The sequence below is a fragment of the Myiozetetes cayanensis genome, unplaced genomic scaffold (assembly GCF_022539395.1).
Source record: "Myiozetetes cayanensis isolate MyiCay16 unplaced genomic scaffold, myiCay2020 scf12, whole genome shotgun sequence".
Lineage (NCBI taxonomy): Eukaryota > Metazoa > Chordata > Aves > Passeriformes > Tyrannidae > Myiozetetes > Myiozetetes cayanensis.
The window spans coordinates 30,050,236-30,065,411 of NW_026086826.1; the positions used below are offsets into that span (position 1 = coordinate 30,050,236).

General features: G+C 47.5%; 2 protein-coding genes across 2 annotated transcripts in view; one reads left to right on the top strand and one right to left on the bottom strand.

Moving 5' to 3' along the window:
* The window catches only part of TPR (translocated promoter region, nuclear basket protein), a 32,287-nt gene extending 31,687 nt beyond the window's left edge, over nucleotides 1–600 (top strand). Inside the window, 1 exon segment of the mRNA XM_050306841.1 lies at nucleotides 380–600. Coding sequence (XP_050162798.1) covers nucleotides 380–435 — 56 coding nt within the window. The 3' untranslated portion in view covers nucleotides 436–600.
* PRG4 (proteoglycan 4) lies at nucleotides 594–14,535 on the bottom strand. The gene is given in 13 exon segments (XM_050306842.1): nucleotides 594–737; nucleotides 1,299–1,424; nucleotides 1,620–1,799; nucleotides 2,332–2,488; nucleotides 2,717–2,856; nucleotides 3,681–3,770; nucleotides 4,684–6,582; nucleotides 6,585–6,885; nucleotides 6,887–7,353; nucleotides 8,751–8,852; nucleotides 9,932–10,051; nucleotides 12,054–12,176; nucleotides 14,442–14,535. Coding segments are annotated over 13 exon segments (3,903 nt in total). The 3' UTR covers nucleotides 594–633.
* Nucleotides 14,536–15,176: the final 641 nt, after the last annotated feature.

Sequence of the window (15,176 nt, forward strand, 5' to 3'; positions counted from 1 at the left end):
TTTCAGCATTGAAATATAGTTTAGCTGGTATTTTAAAGGAAAAAAAGTGAGGAGGTGGGCCTAGGATAGATTTTCTTTCATCTGTCACCGTAATTTTAATAACAACACCAACACTAGCTGATTTCAGATGTGCTAAGAATGCTCTGCTGGTTCTTTCAGCACCCAGCACAGGATAGTCACACACCCTCCCCTTTAACATGACAAAGTGACATGTGTGTCACCAGGCTCAGGGGAGAGGGGGACGTGAACTCAGTCAGAAGGGATCTGCTGCTCTGCAGTGGCAGTTCCTTACGGGAGCATGAGTTGTCACAACGGCTCATGAACTATAAATCCTGTCATTCCTTTAATGTATTTGTTTTCACTTTCTTTCCCAACACAGGTGTGACTCACGCCATGGGAGGCAGAGGAGGCCTGAACAGAGGAAACATTAGTTAAGTGACCTGTAAAGTAATTCCAGATGTGTATACAAAGTGCCAGTTTGCCTGTGGTTGCTTTAGTGTAATGAAGCCAGAGCTTAAAGCAGCATTTCATACTTAGAGTTGTGTGCACACATTTCATTGTCTTTTATTAATAAAATTAGAAAAAATGTTGACATTCAAATGGCATCTCTCTTTTAAAACCCTCTGCCGTGCATCACTTGCTGGGACAGTTGTACCAGTCTTTGGATACAGTCTTTCCTGTGAGAGCAGTAACAGGTCTTGCTATTCTTTTGCCAATATCCAAACTGTAGTACCGATCTGGAAGGAAGAGAGGTCAGGGTTAAAATCCTGAAACTACACTTAATACATGGCAAGAATCCAGAAATGAAAGCCTGCGTTTTAGTGGCATTTAGGCCTGAATAACAGATTTTTCATTCCACATGCATGTATGGAGTGGGGAGGCTCTAACAATAAACTTCTGCCCTCGGCTTTATTTTGTACAAGTCCTTGGTTGTGTTGAGCTTTACAGTACTGCTAATAATTCTGTCCCAAGAACAGGAGTAGGGAAGAATACTTTTGTACTGGTGGAGCACAGAAATAGTCTCGAGAATTTGGAAATCAAACAAGCTAAAAACAAAACAATCCTGCACTGGCTGCAGAAGTGGGAACTCTGCGGTCCCCAAGCGTGAATGAGTGTTAAGGTGAGGAATTGGATCATCCTGACAGGGACTTCTCTTGATTACAGGCAACATTTGAATTCTCAGGACTGTTTAGTAGTGCTGAAAATCAGTCTTGTAGAACCACAATTAATAGCATGGGCTTCCTCCTCATCCCTGTGTCTTTTGAGATCATCACCAAGGTGCTTTAGCTTGAACTTACTGTAAGAGAAGGCATAGTAATCGTAGCCATCGGGCTTGTTGTGGTTGGGGATGGAAAGAGTTGAGTGGATAACTTTGGGGAGGCCTCTCCAGTAGGTTGTCATTTGGATTTCCTTTCGCAGAACTCCTGCAAGCAAAAGAAACCCTCAGTGAGGAGGTGTCAGTGTGTGCTGTAGGTGCCTGTGCTTGTCCTCCAGAGCAGCAGCCACTGCATTAAACACGTCTAAAAATACTGCATTTTACAAAGGTGAAACAGAGCCTTGTTTCAGAACCTCCTCAGGGTGCAGCACTGTTTAACACACCCTTAATAAGCCTGAGTTACCAGAGGGGTGCGGGTTGACTCTGACGGTCCGGATGATGGTCGGCATTCTCACGGCACGCTGGAAGCGCCTCCGGATGACAACTCTTGGCACAAAAGCTGGGTATCTGATGGTGATCCGTGCTCTCCTCTGACACTTCTTGGCTGGTTCTTGTCTGTACACGTACTGCTGCATGTTCCCATCTGAAGGAGGCATTTGTTTCCATTAGTTTAAAAAACATCACTGATCAGATATGAAGGTGTCATTGATATCCATCTTACATGCACAAAATCGATACCAAATAATGTTCTTATGGTGGCAGTACAGCATTCGTATACAAGAAGGAAATGACATTAATTTAAAAAACAAATTAAGGAACAGGGACATTTCCATACATAGTTATGAACTAGTAAGATTAAAGTCTCCCCTCCTCTAATTAATTTGAGACTAAAACAGTTTTACCACCAGGTAAAACTTATTTTGATATTTGGCCACTGCAGTACTGGATTCTCTCCTGTACAGACCTGTTTTAAAATGCACTGAAAGACCTGTAAGTATTAAGAAATATTTTTAAATCTTTAGGCTATTTTTGACCACCTGGAACACTGACATCACTTATGTTTATGGTTTTGAAAGAAACTGATCTTTGAGTCAAGAGAAATGGTGTTTTATTCCTGACTAAGGTAATTCAAGCACCTTTTGATGATGCCTGGACTTCAGAAATAGGAGACATACCTCTCTTGATGAAATAAACAGATTCGGGTCTGTTGTTGTATCTTGCCACGGGTAGGGTTGCTACTATTTTCCCACTTAGCCCTGCAAATCCATTGGCAAGAGGTTTGGGATAGCCTGGATCCATAACTCCATTAGTGAAACGCCAGTACAGGGGGCCCTGAGGATTCAAGGGGGAAATGAGCTTTAGAGGAAATTATTCTGTTATTGAACTTCAACACAAACCTGAAGAATAATCCATAAATAAACAGTAGGACTTTGATAGGTACACTGTAAATCTGACTGGAATCACTCCTGGATCCATTACAAACTCCCTGTCAGTTGCAGAGCCCCCCTGTCTCCAGGCTGAGCCCCACAGCTGCTCCTCATCATCCCGGGCCGCGCCCACCTTGATGAAGAAGGTCTTGCCATCGCAGTTGCACCTGGAGAAGACGGAGTCGATCGGGGAGGGGATGCCCCAGCCCTCGGTGATGCGGCGGGGGTTGGTGCTGGGCGGGCTGCGGCCGTTCAGCAGCCAGTAGTAGTGACCTGGGGGGGAGAGGCGTCAGGGGCGGCGGGCACAGCGTGGGGACATCGCCGTCCTGCCCCGGGGCCATCGCCGTCCTGCCCCGGGCACAGCGCGGGGCCATCGCCGTCCTGCCCCGGGGCCATCGCCGTCCTGCCCCGGGCACAGCGCGGGGCCATCGCCGTCCTGCCCCGGGCACAGCGCGGGGCCATCGCCGTCCTGCCCCGGTGCCATCGCCGGGCACAGCGGCTGGGGCGGCCCCGGGCACGGCGGCTCCGTGAGGGGCGGGGCGCGCGCTGGGCACGGGCCAGTGCCGTGAGGGGCTCGAGCCGGGACGGGTGAGGGAGGAGGAGGAGAAGGAGGAGGATGAGGAGGAGGAATGGGCACGGACAGGTGAGGGAGGAGGAGGAACGGGCACGGACAGGTGAGGGAGGAGGAGGAGGATGAGGAGGAACGGGCACGAACAGGTGAGCGAGGAGGAGGAACGGGCACGGACAGGTGAGCGAGGAGGAGGAACGGGCACGGACAGGTGAGCGAGGAGGAGGAGGCCTGGGGAAGGTAGGGGAGGAGAAAGAAGAGGAATGGGACAGGGGCAGGGACAGGTGAGGGAAGAGGATGAGGGACGGGGCAGGTGATGGAGGAAGAAGAAGGATGGGGCAGGAGCAGGGGCAGGTGAGGGAGAAGAAGGAAGGGGGACAGGGCAGGGGAGGAAGGAGGAGAAGGAAGAAGAAGAGGCACTGGGACGGGGCAGGAGCATGGGGAGGAGGAAAGGGGGCAGGTGAAGGAGGAGGAGCAGGAGGAAGAGGGATGGGGATGCTGAGGGAAGAGGAGGTCAGGGCAGCCTCACCTCGGAAGACGGCCAGGGTGCCGTTGGGCAGGGCCACCATGCTGTCCGCCGGCCTCCCGCTGCACAGATCCTTCTCGTCGTCCTTCCTCCCTGCGAGACACAGCCAGGTCAGTTTGTTCAGTGTTCACCAAGAATTGCATTAATTTTACCACTTACCCCCACCAGAGCCAGGGTTTAATCGCTGCCTGGAGGTGTGTTCTGGGACAGTTTGGCTCTCGCGTCGTGGCCGCAGCGGTGCTGAGTGCCCGCGTGTGGTGTCTTGGCTTATTGCCACCCGCGTACCCGTAACTCAGACAAATACCTCCCACAGCCCTCACGTCACTTCCCATGCTCCAGGATTTTATTTGATGTTTCCCAAAGGTGCCCCAGTGAGTTCCCTTCCCTCTCCTTATTTCTTAAAAAAAAAGCATTTACATTTACTTTCGTTTAAATATAAAGGAAGGATGAGCCCTTTTTGACAGAAATCCAAGTATTTTCCCATCTAAAACACGTTTTTCTGCCCTCCAAAATATCTTCACATATATGATTGGAAAAAATGCCCAAGAACATGCAGCTATATCTGATTAAAATAAATAGTGAGGGCATGAAAAATGTTGTGGTAAAAAGCACAGAGGGAAGAGAATACAAGGAAAAAACACCCTGTCTGGTTTATGTCTTACATGTTTTGGATATAGCTGCAGAATGCTAGGTTAGGTTCCATTATCAGTGGATATTCAGCCTGACTCCCAAGGTTTCCATGGGATTTAGAAATTTATTACCTTTTTCCTTGACTTTTTCTCTGTTTGCATCTGCTATAGTACTTACAGCAAATGTTTTTCAGCAGGGCCAGTTACTGAAATCAATTAATTTAGACGATGTTCTAAACTACCCAGAGAACTGATTGAGCTGAGGTTCCCACACGCAGGACAGTGGCAGCTGTAGTGCCGTGCTTGTGGCTGGGCACTGGGACAGTGCCATGTCCTGGGGAGTTACTGGTGATTTGTGCCTGCTGGAGTGCAATTACCTTGTGTTTCTCCAGGTAACATTGGCAGGTCCCCAATTGGTATTAAAGGCTTGTTTATCTCGGGTTCTTTCACTGGCAGGGTTTCGGGATCAGTTGGGTGAGGCTCCTCTCTGCTCTCAGTGACCTCCTGGAAATGTATTGTGGGCTTGGATGTGCCGTTAGAAACAAGATACATTTCTTCAATTGTGTCTTTTTTATCCCTGGTAGTGGTTTCTTTGGCAACTGTAGTTACCTCTGCTTTGTCAGCACCAGGGGCCTTTTCAGTGACCTGTCCCAGTTCTCTGGCAGGTGTGGTGCTCACTTCTTTGGGGGTCGTCATCTCTTTTTTGCCAGCTGTTGCCATCACCACCACACAAGCAGCACCCGTGCTCTCTGTAGCTGCTGCAGCCTGCTCCGTTTCTGTGCTTGTCTCTTTTTCACTGGGTGTTACAACCTTGCTGGGTTCAGGAGTTGACTCTGCTTTGGTGGCTGTGGGCTTGGCCAAGGGAGCTGTGGCTGCTGTCGTTGCTTCTGATGCAGCTGCTGCTGTGACAGGTTGCTTGGCCGCATCTGGAGTGTCATCCATACCTTTGGGAGAGTCACCTGGCTTAGCTGTTGTCACCACAGCCACAGTAGCTGTGTCTTTCCCAATTGCTGCTGTTAAAATGTCTTTAAGCAGAGTAGTTCTGTCTTTCTTGGGCGTCGTCACCTCCTTGATCTCGGCTGTGGTATCTGAAAGCATCGTGTCCGCTCCAGGTGTGGGGGTGTCCTTCCCAGGGGCAGCGGCTGCAGCGCTGCTGGGAGCTGCTGTGTCCTCAGCAGCAGTTGAGGCTGAGCCAGGGGCAGTGGCTGTCACTGCAGCAGGGCTTGTTGTCTGCACCACGGTGGTGTCAGCCTTGGGGGCTGCGGGGGTGGTCAGAGAGACTGGCTCCTCTCTTTTAGGGGTGGAGGGAGAGTCTACCTTTGTCGTTGGCTCCTCTGGAGTTGTCTCTTTAGGTTTGGGGGTAGTAGGAGAGTCTGCCTTGGTTGTTGGCTCCTCTGCAGTTGTCTCTTCAGGTTTGGGAGTGGTAGGAGAGTCTGCCTTGGTTGTTGGCTCCTCTGGAGTTGTCTCTTTAGGTTTAGGGGTGGTAGGAGAGTCTGCCTTGGTTGTTGGCTCCTCTGGAGTTGTCTCTTTAGGTTTAGGGGTGGTAGGAGAGACTGCCTTGGTTGTGGTATCCTCTGGAGTTGTCTCTTCGGGTTTGGGACTGGTGGGAGAGTCTGTCTTGGTTGTGGCATCCTCTGGAGTTGTCCCCTCAGGTTTTGGGGTGGTGGGAAAGACTGCCTTGGTTGTTGGCTCCTCTGGGGTTGTCTCTTTAGGTTTAGGGGTGGTAGGAGAGTCTGCCTTGGTCGTTGCCTCCTCTGGGGTCGTCTCTTCAGGTTTGAGGGTGGTAGGAGAGTCTGCCTTGGTTGTGACTTCCTCTGGAATCATCTCTGGTTTTAGGGTGGTGGGAGATTCAGCCTCAGTTGTTGGTGCCTCTGGGGTTGTCTCTTCAGGTTTGGGAGTGGTGGGGGAGTCTGCCTTGGTTGTGGCTTCCTCTGGAGTTGTCTCCTCAGGTTTTGGGGTGGTGGGAGATTCAGCCTCAGTTGTTGGAGCCTCGGTGGCTTCTGGAGTTGCCTCTTCGGGTTTGGGAGTGGTCGGAGATTCAGCCTCAGTTGTTGGTGCCTCTGGGGTTGTCTCCTCAGGTTTGGGAGTGGTGGGGGAGTCTGCCTTGGTTGTTGATTCCTCTGGAATCATCTCCTCAGCTTTTGGGGTGGTAGGTGATTCAGCCTCAGTTGTTGGTGCCTCAGTGGCCTCAGGGGTTGTGTCTTCAGGTTTTGGGGTGGTGGGAGATTCAGCCTCAGTTGTTGGAGCCTCAGTGGCTTCTGGAGTTGTCTCCTCAGGTTTGGGGTGGTGGGAGATTCAGCCTCAGTTGTTGGAGCCTCAGTGGCCTCAGGGGTTGTCTCCTCAGGGGTTGTCTCCTCAGGTTTTTGGGTGGTGGGAGATTCAGCCTCAGTTGTTGGAGCCTCAGTGGCTTCTGGAGTTGTCTCCTCAGGTTTTAGGGTCGTGGGAGATTCAGCCTCAGTTGTTGGAGCCTCAGTGGCTTCTGGAGTTGTCTCCTCAGGTTTTGGGGTGGTAGGGGATCCAGCCTCAGTTGTTGGAGCCTCAGTGGCCTCAGGGGTTGTGTCTTCAGGGGTTGTGTCCTCAGGTTTTGGGAGTGGTGGGAGATTCAACCTCAGTTGTTGGAGCCTCAGTGGCCTCAGGGGTTGTCTCCTCAGGTTTTGGGGTGGTGGGAGATTCAGCCTCAGTTGTTGGAGCCTCAGTGGCCTCAGGGGTTGTGTCCTCTGTTGGGGGGATGTTGGTAGAGTCCTCTTCAGTCACTGGTTCCTCTGTGGCATCCGGGGTCACATCTTCGGGCTTCTCTGTGCTGGGCAGGTCTTCAGTGGCTGGTTCCTCTGTGGCCTCAGGGGTGGTGTGGGCTCCCTGTGTTGTGGTGGGTGGCTCTGGCTGGGTCGTTGGTTCCTCTGTGGCCTCAGGGGTGGTGTCATCTCCCTGTGTCGTGGTGGGTGGCTCTGACTGGGTCGCCGCTGGCTCTGTGGCTGCAGGGGTTGTCTCTGCTGCCTCTGTAGTTGGAGCAGGAGTGGTCTCTGGGTTTTCCAGTCCAGTGCCAGGATCTGTAGGACGAACACAAATGAGTTTCAGCCCCTGGAAGTGCTGTGCATGTGGCTGTGGTACATAAATGCATTGCACATCTGGCAATAGGTAGTGTTGTTGGATAAGTATATTTTTTAGGAGGGCAGAGCTCCCCTGGGCCGGGTTCCACGTGAGGCCCTGTGGTCCCTGGACACTCTGCATCCGCCTGGCTCAGTTTAATTTTCTCTTTGCTAAGCTGTGGCTGCCCTGGGGGCAGCGCTGCAGGGTTTGGTTTGGTGCTCCTCACTGAGCCTGCCTGGGGGTTCCTGCCTTCTCCATGCTATGAAAGACAGTTCTTCTAACAGGGCACTGCCCTTCTCAATCTGTTATTTTGATTTATTCCACTGCCCTTCAGTATAACTGAGTGTGCACCGATGAGCTGAACTTGCAGGAGGGAGATTGGGAAACAGGAGGAAAATAATTCCTGAATACAAAGCCCTGACTGCGTCTCCTACTGTATCTTTATATCTTGGATGGTTTTCCTCTTTGTGATTTATGGCTTTATGTGTTTCTGCATTTCAATCTTTAAGTATTCTGTCTCTGAAGTTTTGCTGTTTAGCTCTGTTTTCACACAGGTTTTGTGTCTGGTCTGAGCACAGCATTACAGAACAGGTTTTACTCCCACCCAGGAGGTCTGAAATACCATAACCCAATTGGGATCCTGCTAATGGTCATATGAATTTCCTTAATTTTGTTTCATTTAACCCAGTATATTGATTTTTTTTTTTAAATAGAAAATTGCAACAGCAGAAAGATAAGTACTCCAAATTTAAAACAATTAAAAAAACAAAAAGGGGCGTGTCTAAAAATATTGGCCAGCTAGTACTGATTTTAGTCTCATTTCATTCTTGTTACTTAAAGTTTCAAGTTCAAACTGATCTCCTGAGTTATCACTTCAAGTGCTGGAACACAATACCAAAGAACACAGCAAAGCAACATATTTTCCAGTCAGAAAACCCAAATCATGTGTTCTCTGAAATTGCATAAGACCTGGCTTGATTAAAGCTAGGGAAACCTGCTAGGACATTTTCCTGCCTTGGTCCTGGCAGTTCATCACTGTCCCAAAATACAACACCCTTCCTGTCCCAGCCATGGCCCTTGTCCAAACCTGACAATGGTCTGTTACATATTTTGGGAAGATGTGTGTGAAAATCCATCAGAGGCACCGGAGACATCACCGCACTGCACCGTCTGTGCTGAGCCAACTCTGCCAAGTCCTGAGGGCTGGCTGAGGTAATTGGTTTAGAAACCCAGTGGTTCCAAGCTTGGTAACTGTCTGGTAATGTCTAGGACTGGCTTCCTATTTCCAGAGCAGGGAAATGGTCTTTAATGTTGCTTTAGGTGACACCCATCCTGTCTCACCCGTGTACTTGCCTACCTTCCACGGCTTCCTCTGGTGGCTTCTCCTCATCGGTGGATGACCTTTTAGATGTTGATTTGTTTTCTGGGGGCGTCTCCGGGCTTGGCTTTTCTGTGTGTGCTGAAAGAGATAAATACTCCCATTAGCAGACTGTGGAGTGGTGGAGGGGAATGTTTTGGTTAGTCCTTAGCTGGGCACGTGTGTATCCAGGGAATAAGGGGCTTCTGGAGGGTGGGGAAGGTAATGGTGATATCTAGATAGATGATGTACACTTGGCTTTGCTGTACAGAACGGAATGTTCAGAAGCTGCTGAAACAGCAAATTTATTCCAAGAGGTTTACCAGATTTCTCAGTTATTCACACATAATATAAATACTAAAATATTGAGTACAGTGGTAGGCTACCTATGAGGATTTTTGTTGTTTTTTGTTTGTTTGTTTGTTTTCAAAAATTATATACTGGAGCTTAATAAAATACAGAAGAAACTCTCTAAGTTTAGGAACAGTTGATTAATTTTTCATTATACTTGAACTGAAGAAAAGCGAAATTATTTGATAATCTTTTGTGAGAGTTTGGGTGTGTTAAACTCGGCAGAAAGAGGGAGACATTAAACAACCTCAAAGGCAGCAAATTCACCCCAAGGCACTTCCAGGACACTCATTGTCCTCCAGACATCCAGTCAAAAACGCTGACTACAGGCTCTCTTTCAGTCTAGATGGCTGTGTAACTGCCTGGCAAGGCCCAGCCACTGCCCCAGGGCCTGGGGACAGGGAGTGGTGGGTGCAGGCACCGAATGCTAATCCCTGACTCCTGCTGTTTGTCACACTGCAGGCTCTGGGAATTGGCTGGTCTGGGAATGCAGCGCCCCAGTGCCAGGCCATCTGTGCCCAGTGTGCTCACAGAAGTGGATCCGGGTCTGTAGGCACACCTAAGTTTAAGGACATGATGAAATGAAACAGCTTCATGTCTTGGTGATGGCTTCCAGCATATCTACCTGTATGTGTCCATAGTGTGTCCATGCTTGAGAATCTGGCCAATCTATTTGTGAAATTAGATTTTAATATTTTTTCAGGGTTTTTTTTTTTATTACCCTTCAGTTCTCATGTCTCAAGAAGCCCGCGGAGTTTGTTTTCTGAGAAAGCAAAGCACTTCTGTTTAAGGATGTCTTTGCAAAAGGCAGTGAAGAAGCAGTCTCTCACCCTCCTTGCAGTGCTTGGCGTAGTCCGGGCAGCATTTGCCGTAGCGCTCGCAGTCGGCATCGCAGTCGCACTCTCTTCCTCTCTCGAAGGCCTCGAAGCACCGTCCTTCGCAGGAGAGTCCTGCACGAGCACAGCAGCAGAGTCAGCCTGTGAACTTAGCACCTTCCCACGGGACGGTGTAAAGGAGGGCCCTGGAAAATCAGGTGCTTATTCTGCTCTGCCCCAGGGTTTGTGGGTGGAACTGTGGGGTTGGGATGGGGCCGTGCAGCCAGAGCTGCGCTGTCACATTGCAGTGGATTGAAATCATTCACGTTTGTGGTGGAACAGAACGTGATCCCCACCTTCACTTCAACCAGGTTCCCATTCCCTCCCCAGGGAGCAGTGACCTCAGGGATGATAGATAAATTCTGGGCTGGCTTTGCAAAAACGTCTTCATTAAAGGACCTCTTTGCATCAAGAGTGATGTGTCTATCAAGGCATTTCTGAAAAAAAATTGACCTAATGAGGTCACAGCCAAGTGTACCTGGTGTGTCTGGCCAAATACGCAGCTTAATTGTGGGAATGGGGTAACTAAGTTACCCAGAGCGACTAGAACTGTTTAATGCAGTTCTTAAATTATTAATAGTAAAGGAGTATCTACCACGTTTTGACATGATTAATACCCACACGGGTTTAAATTTTTATTATTGGTTAACTTCTGACAACTTTGGTCACTACAGTGCTTCTATTGCCTATCAAATAATGACCAGATTGTTTTGGAAAGAGTGTGCACAGCTATCACAGCCCTCAGAAAAAGTGCTTTCTGTACAGAAGTCTCTGTTGAAGTCACTGTCTCTGTGACACCCAGGGCATAAAAGCATGTTTTACGATTAAATCACTACCCAGTAAAATGAGGATTACTGTGTAGGCAGACTCTGAGCATCTTTTGATTACTGTAGATCAGTCTGTTGATGCCTGTGGATTCATCCCACATTCACAGGTAAGAACTGTTGTTATTTTATGATGTTAGAGCAGTTTTTATTCACAAATGGCATTTCTCTAATTTAGTCAGCACTGATGCCACACTAACTGGACAGCAATCCTTAGTCAGACTGCCTGCCCCTTTCAGGATGACACCTACTGTGCTTGCCTGAACTCACTGATTTAGGGTAGAACAGGGAAGACTTTTAGCCTTAAATATTTGATTAAATGTTATGTAGATGCCAGAACACCTTTAGAATCCGACCCACAATGAATTAATAGCCTACATAATAAAGTGCCTCAGTATGTACTTTCAGCTACAAGAAGTGTTGATGTTCCCTCACAAATCAAAACGAGGATGGGGAGAACTGAAGTGCAAGGTGTTTCCAGTGTGTGTCAGGGCAGCAGAACTGGAATTTTAGGGAGTGCTGTGTCTGCATTTTGAACAACACTGGGCCTGTGTTGCTGGATCTGAGAAGTCTTATGTCACCCCTGTAATTCTACTGGAACTACAGTGTAGTGTAACAAACTGCAGTTATCCAAATAACTGATATTTCTGACATTAGTGCTTCCCAAGAAAATGGTTTTTAACTCTCAGGAAACAACAGCTGTCTTTATTTACACTGTATGGGTTTGTAAATAAATAAGGCATAAAGTAATAGTCACTGAACCATCTTTTCCAGCAAACTCTGGACATGGTTCTGATCCAGAGTCAATGTCTGTCCATGGAAGGGCAGCCTCTGGCTTTGGGTTAGACCCTACAGCATCCCCACTTCTTCAGTTTCAGCTGGAATGTGCCAGAATTTCTCCCTGTAAACCCCTGAATTTGCTTTTACCACTTTTTTTTGAGTAAGACAGACAGATACAGTACAAATGCACCAAGGAACAAAAAACGAGCAGTAAACTCTTTCTCCCCCTCTTGCCTAACTCTGCTGCTGTAAAAAGCAAAACCCTTGGCTTGGGAGTAACCTGCAGATACACAACTTCCTTTGGATTGCCAGAGGTTATCCCTGAGTTTGTGAGGGGGAGAACAACACGTGTACGAGAGGGAACAAGGACACAGTGAACTAACAGACATTGAAGCATTCAGAGAGGAGACCTGGTGCGCTGGGGAGCTGGGAGGGGGTTTTGTGAGAGGAACTGGCTGTGTTTGGGAACTTACCCACTGTGCAGACTTTCCTGAAGTCAGGGCAGCACTCCATGTAGTGGTGACAGTTAAAATCACACTGGCAGTCATGCTCTCTAGAGTACCCTGCCCCACATCTCCCTGTACAGCTGGACACATCTAAAATCACACAACACTGGTGTCAGCGTGGCCAAACCCCCGTGGGGCCCGAGGGGAAGCTGCAAAGGAGCAAAGCTGCTCTTTTTCCCTGCACAAGGGGCTCCCTTCCCTCGGCACTGCAGCAGCTCATGAAGGTGTGTGGAGCAGAGCTTTGCTCTGGGGCAGCCTGTGCACCACCAGCAGCATGTGTTGGGTCCAGGGGGGTTCCCTGGGACTGACTGACCCTGCTGCTCCTGAAAGCCAATGAATCCTGGGGGACTGGCTCTGGAGCATGGCCAGGGGCAGCCAAACCAGCCTGTACCTCAGGCAGTACATCAGCCAGGCACTTTGCTGCTTTGCTGACTGATTCTCCATCTTCATTCACCCTGCCTATGGTTGTAGGTGTGAGTGTGCACAGCTCTCCCTGGCACACCCATCAGGGGTCTAATTTTCACTTTTGGTAACGTTCTCCCTAATAACCAGACCTAATCAGGTTAGCCTGCAAGCTGAAGAGCACTGTGATAATAAATACAAATCCCTGGAGCCATTTCAATTGGAAGTTCCAAAATCTGCCTACCCTCTACACCAGTTATTTCTCTGCTGTCAGAGAAGAATTTGGTATCAACGCTGAGGTCAGGAACAGTTAGGATCTAGTCTTGCAGCCTTCTCCAAAGCACTGTCTGTTTGGTAATTAGGAGATTGCTTATCAGCAGGCTAACATAAAGCTCCTCCCATGATGGCTTTGCTGCCAGACTGCTGCACTGCTGAAAAATACTAGATCATAATATATACTGCAGATTAACCTTGGAAAAGCAAGACATCAGGGGGTCTGCTTTCAAACTGTGAGCATTCAAGCTTGGCAGTGCTTTGCTACCTTCTACTGCCAGATATTCACCCTGCAACTAATCCCCTTCCTGTGCAAAACCCCTGCTAATGTAAGATGCTAACAGCTTCTTCTGGAAATGAAACATGCAGGGCCACAGTGCAGAGTCCCTAAATACAAACAAAGAAGCTGAACAATCAGCAAGCTCAAACAGAGTCAAGATAATCACATGAAACATTGAGGAACAACAAGGAAATAACAACAAATAACATGTAACAACACCAAAGACAATTTCTAACAACACAAGCTCCAAAGCTGTGTGTATGAAGGAAGACCACAGGGAAACAAATGATTACATATATTGTGATTTTCAGCAAGTAGTTACAGTGCTTGTTACCACTTCTTTACAAATAGCAAAGTGGGACTAGGGAGTAACTGGAGACATTAACGGACTGGAGTTAATGGGCCCTTAATACAGGAGTTAAAAAGAAGATGGACATTTTCCCTTATGATATGTGCCCTACTAATTGCATCCTTCTTCCCTTATGGAAAGAAAGTCCAAAACATTATACCTCTTCCTTCACTTCTTTAGTTTAGTTTCTAACTTGCAAGGACAGAGTTACTCCAAAGGAAAATGCCAGGATGGTCTGTTGGCTGTTGGTGAGAGCCTGCATGTTTGCTGAAGCCAGTGGGAAGTTCCCATCGATTATCAAGGGTTCAGTGTCAGCCTGCTCTGCTCAGCAGGTCCCACCTGGCACCTGCTGTGCCCTGGGGAGCTGGTCCCACACACAGAATTGTCCCTTCTGCTGTCAAGTATAATAAATTCTTTTCTACCAGCAAGTAATACACAATATTATCCCCATAACAACTCGGTAGCTACCTGAGAACTGCTGAGGACTGGCCAGGCTGCAAGTTCTGCTTCTTCATAACAGTGCAGCTTTAGTAAGAAACCAATTACAGAGCTTGGAGAGTAAATAAAAATCGTATCCTTAGACAAATGATTCCCAAAATTGCCTCAGTGGTGGGAATAACGATGCATTTAATAGCAAAGCACTTAGCAAGGTATGGACATTCCTCTCCCTGAGCCTAATGAAATATTTCTGACAAACTTACATGGATATTGTCATTTTAGATTTTCCTTGAATCACACTGCAAATCACTGGGGCTGAAAATGTCAGTCTGAGGGCAATGGGATCTGCAGAATAAGTCTACAGGAAAGCAAACTGCTCCATCTGCAGTTTGCATTGCATGCGTGTTTTCTGTAGTTCCTCCTAGAAGGAGGACCGTGCTGCACTCCAATTTGTTTATGGAAATATTCACCAGTGACAAAACTGAGTCCTAGTGCCTGGCTGAATAAAGACAAGGTTCTAGAAAGTAGTATTTGATAAGGGTGTTTTTGGAGCATTCTCAGTGTGTGTCAGACATCCTGGAAACCCTCCCTTCAGCTTTGGGTGTTACAGTACCTTGAGAAGACACTCCTTGAATCAAGGGCAGTGAAAGGAGCACCAGGGATATGTAGAGGATGTTCCATCTGATCGTTACTTTCAGGTACGACATCGTTCCTGAAAAGAAAGAAGCTCACATCACTATGTGCAATTCAGTCAGCCCACAGTTAAAAAAGTGTAATACTGCTTTGATAACAACATACATAGCAGAACTGTTCAAGGACTCTTTAATCTATATTGCTCTATAAATTATCGTGATTATTAGTTGATCAGCTGTTAAATTTTGTACTAAGACTATCAAAATTCATTATTAACAAGTAACAGAAGTAATTTTATGCAGAATTTTGTTACGTAAAGGCTGCAGTCAGTCTTCTCCTTCTAACATGGATATACTTCAGCACAAGAATTTGTAAAGTTATAATACCGATAAATATAAATATAAAGGAAAATATAAATATATTATATTTATATTTATATAAAACATAAATATAAATATAAGGAAAAATATTAAACAACATAATTTTATAAACCTTAATCTGTTTTTGAAATATTATTGGTGAGATGTAACAAATGGACACGTAGGCTAAAAGCAAATCTTTCAAAAGGCAAACTTTGGATTTCTGTTTCAGTTCTCCTTTGGAAGGAGAGCTGAGGGTAGAGATCAGTGCAACACTTACCTAACAGAGAGTGTGTCTGCTCCCAGGGATGCTCCAGATGCCTTTTATACTGCTTTGTGACTGTGCTGGGGGTCAT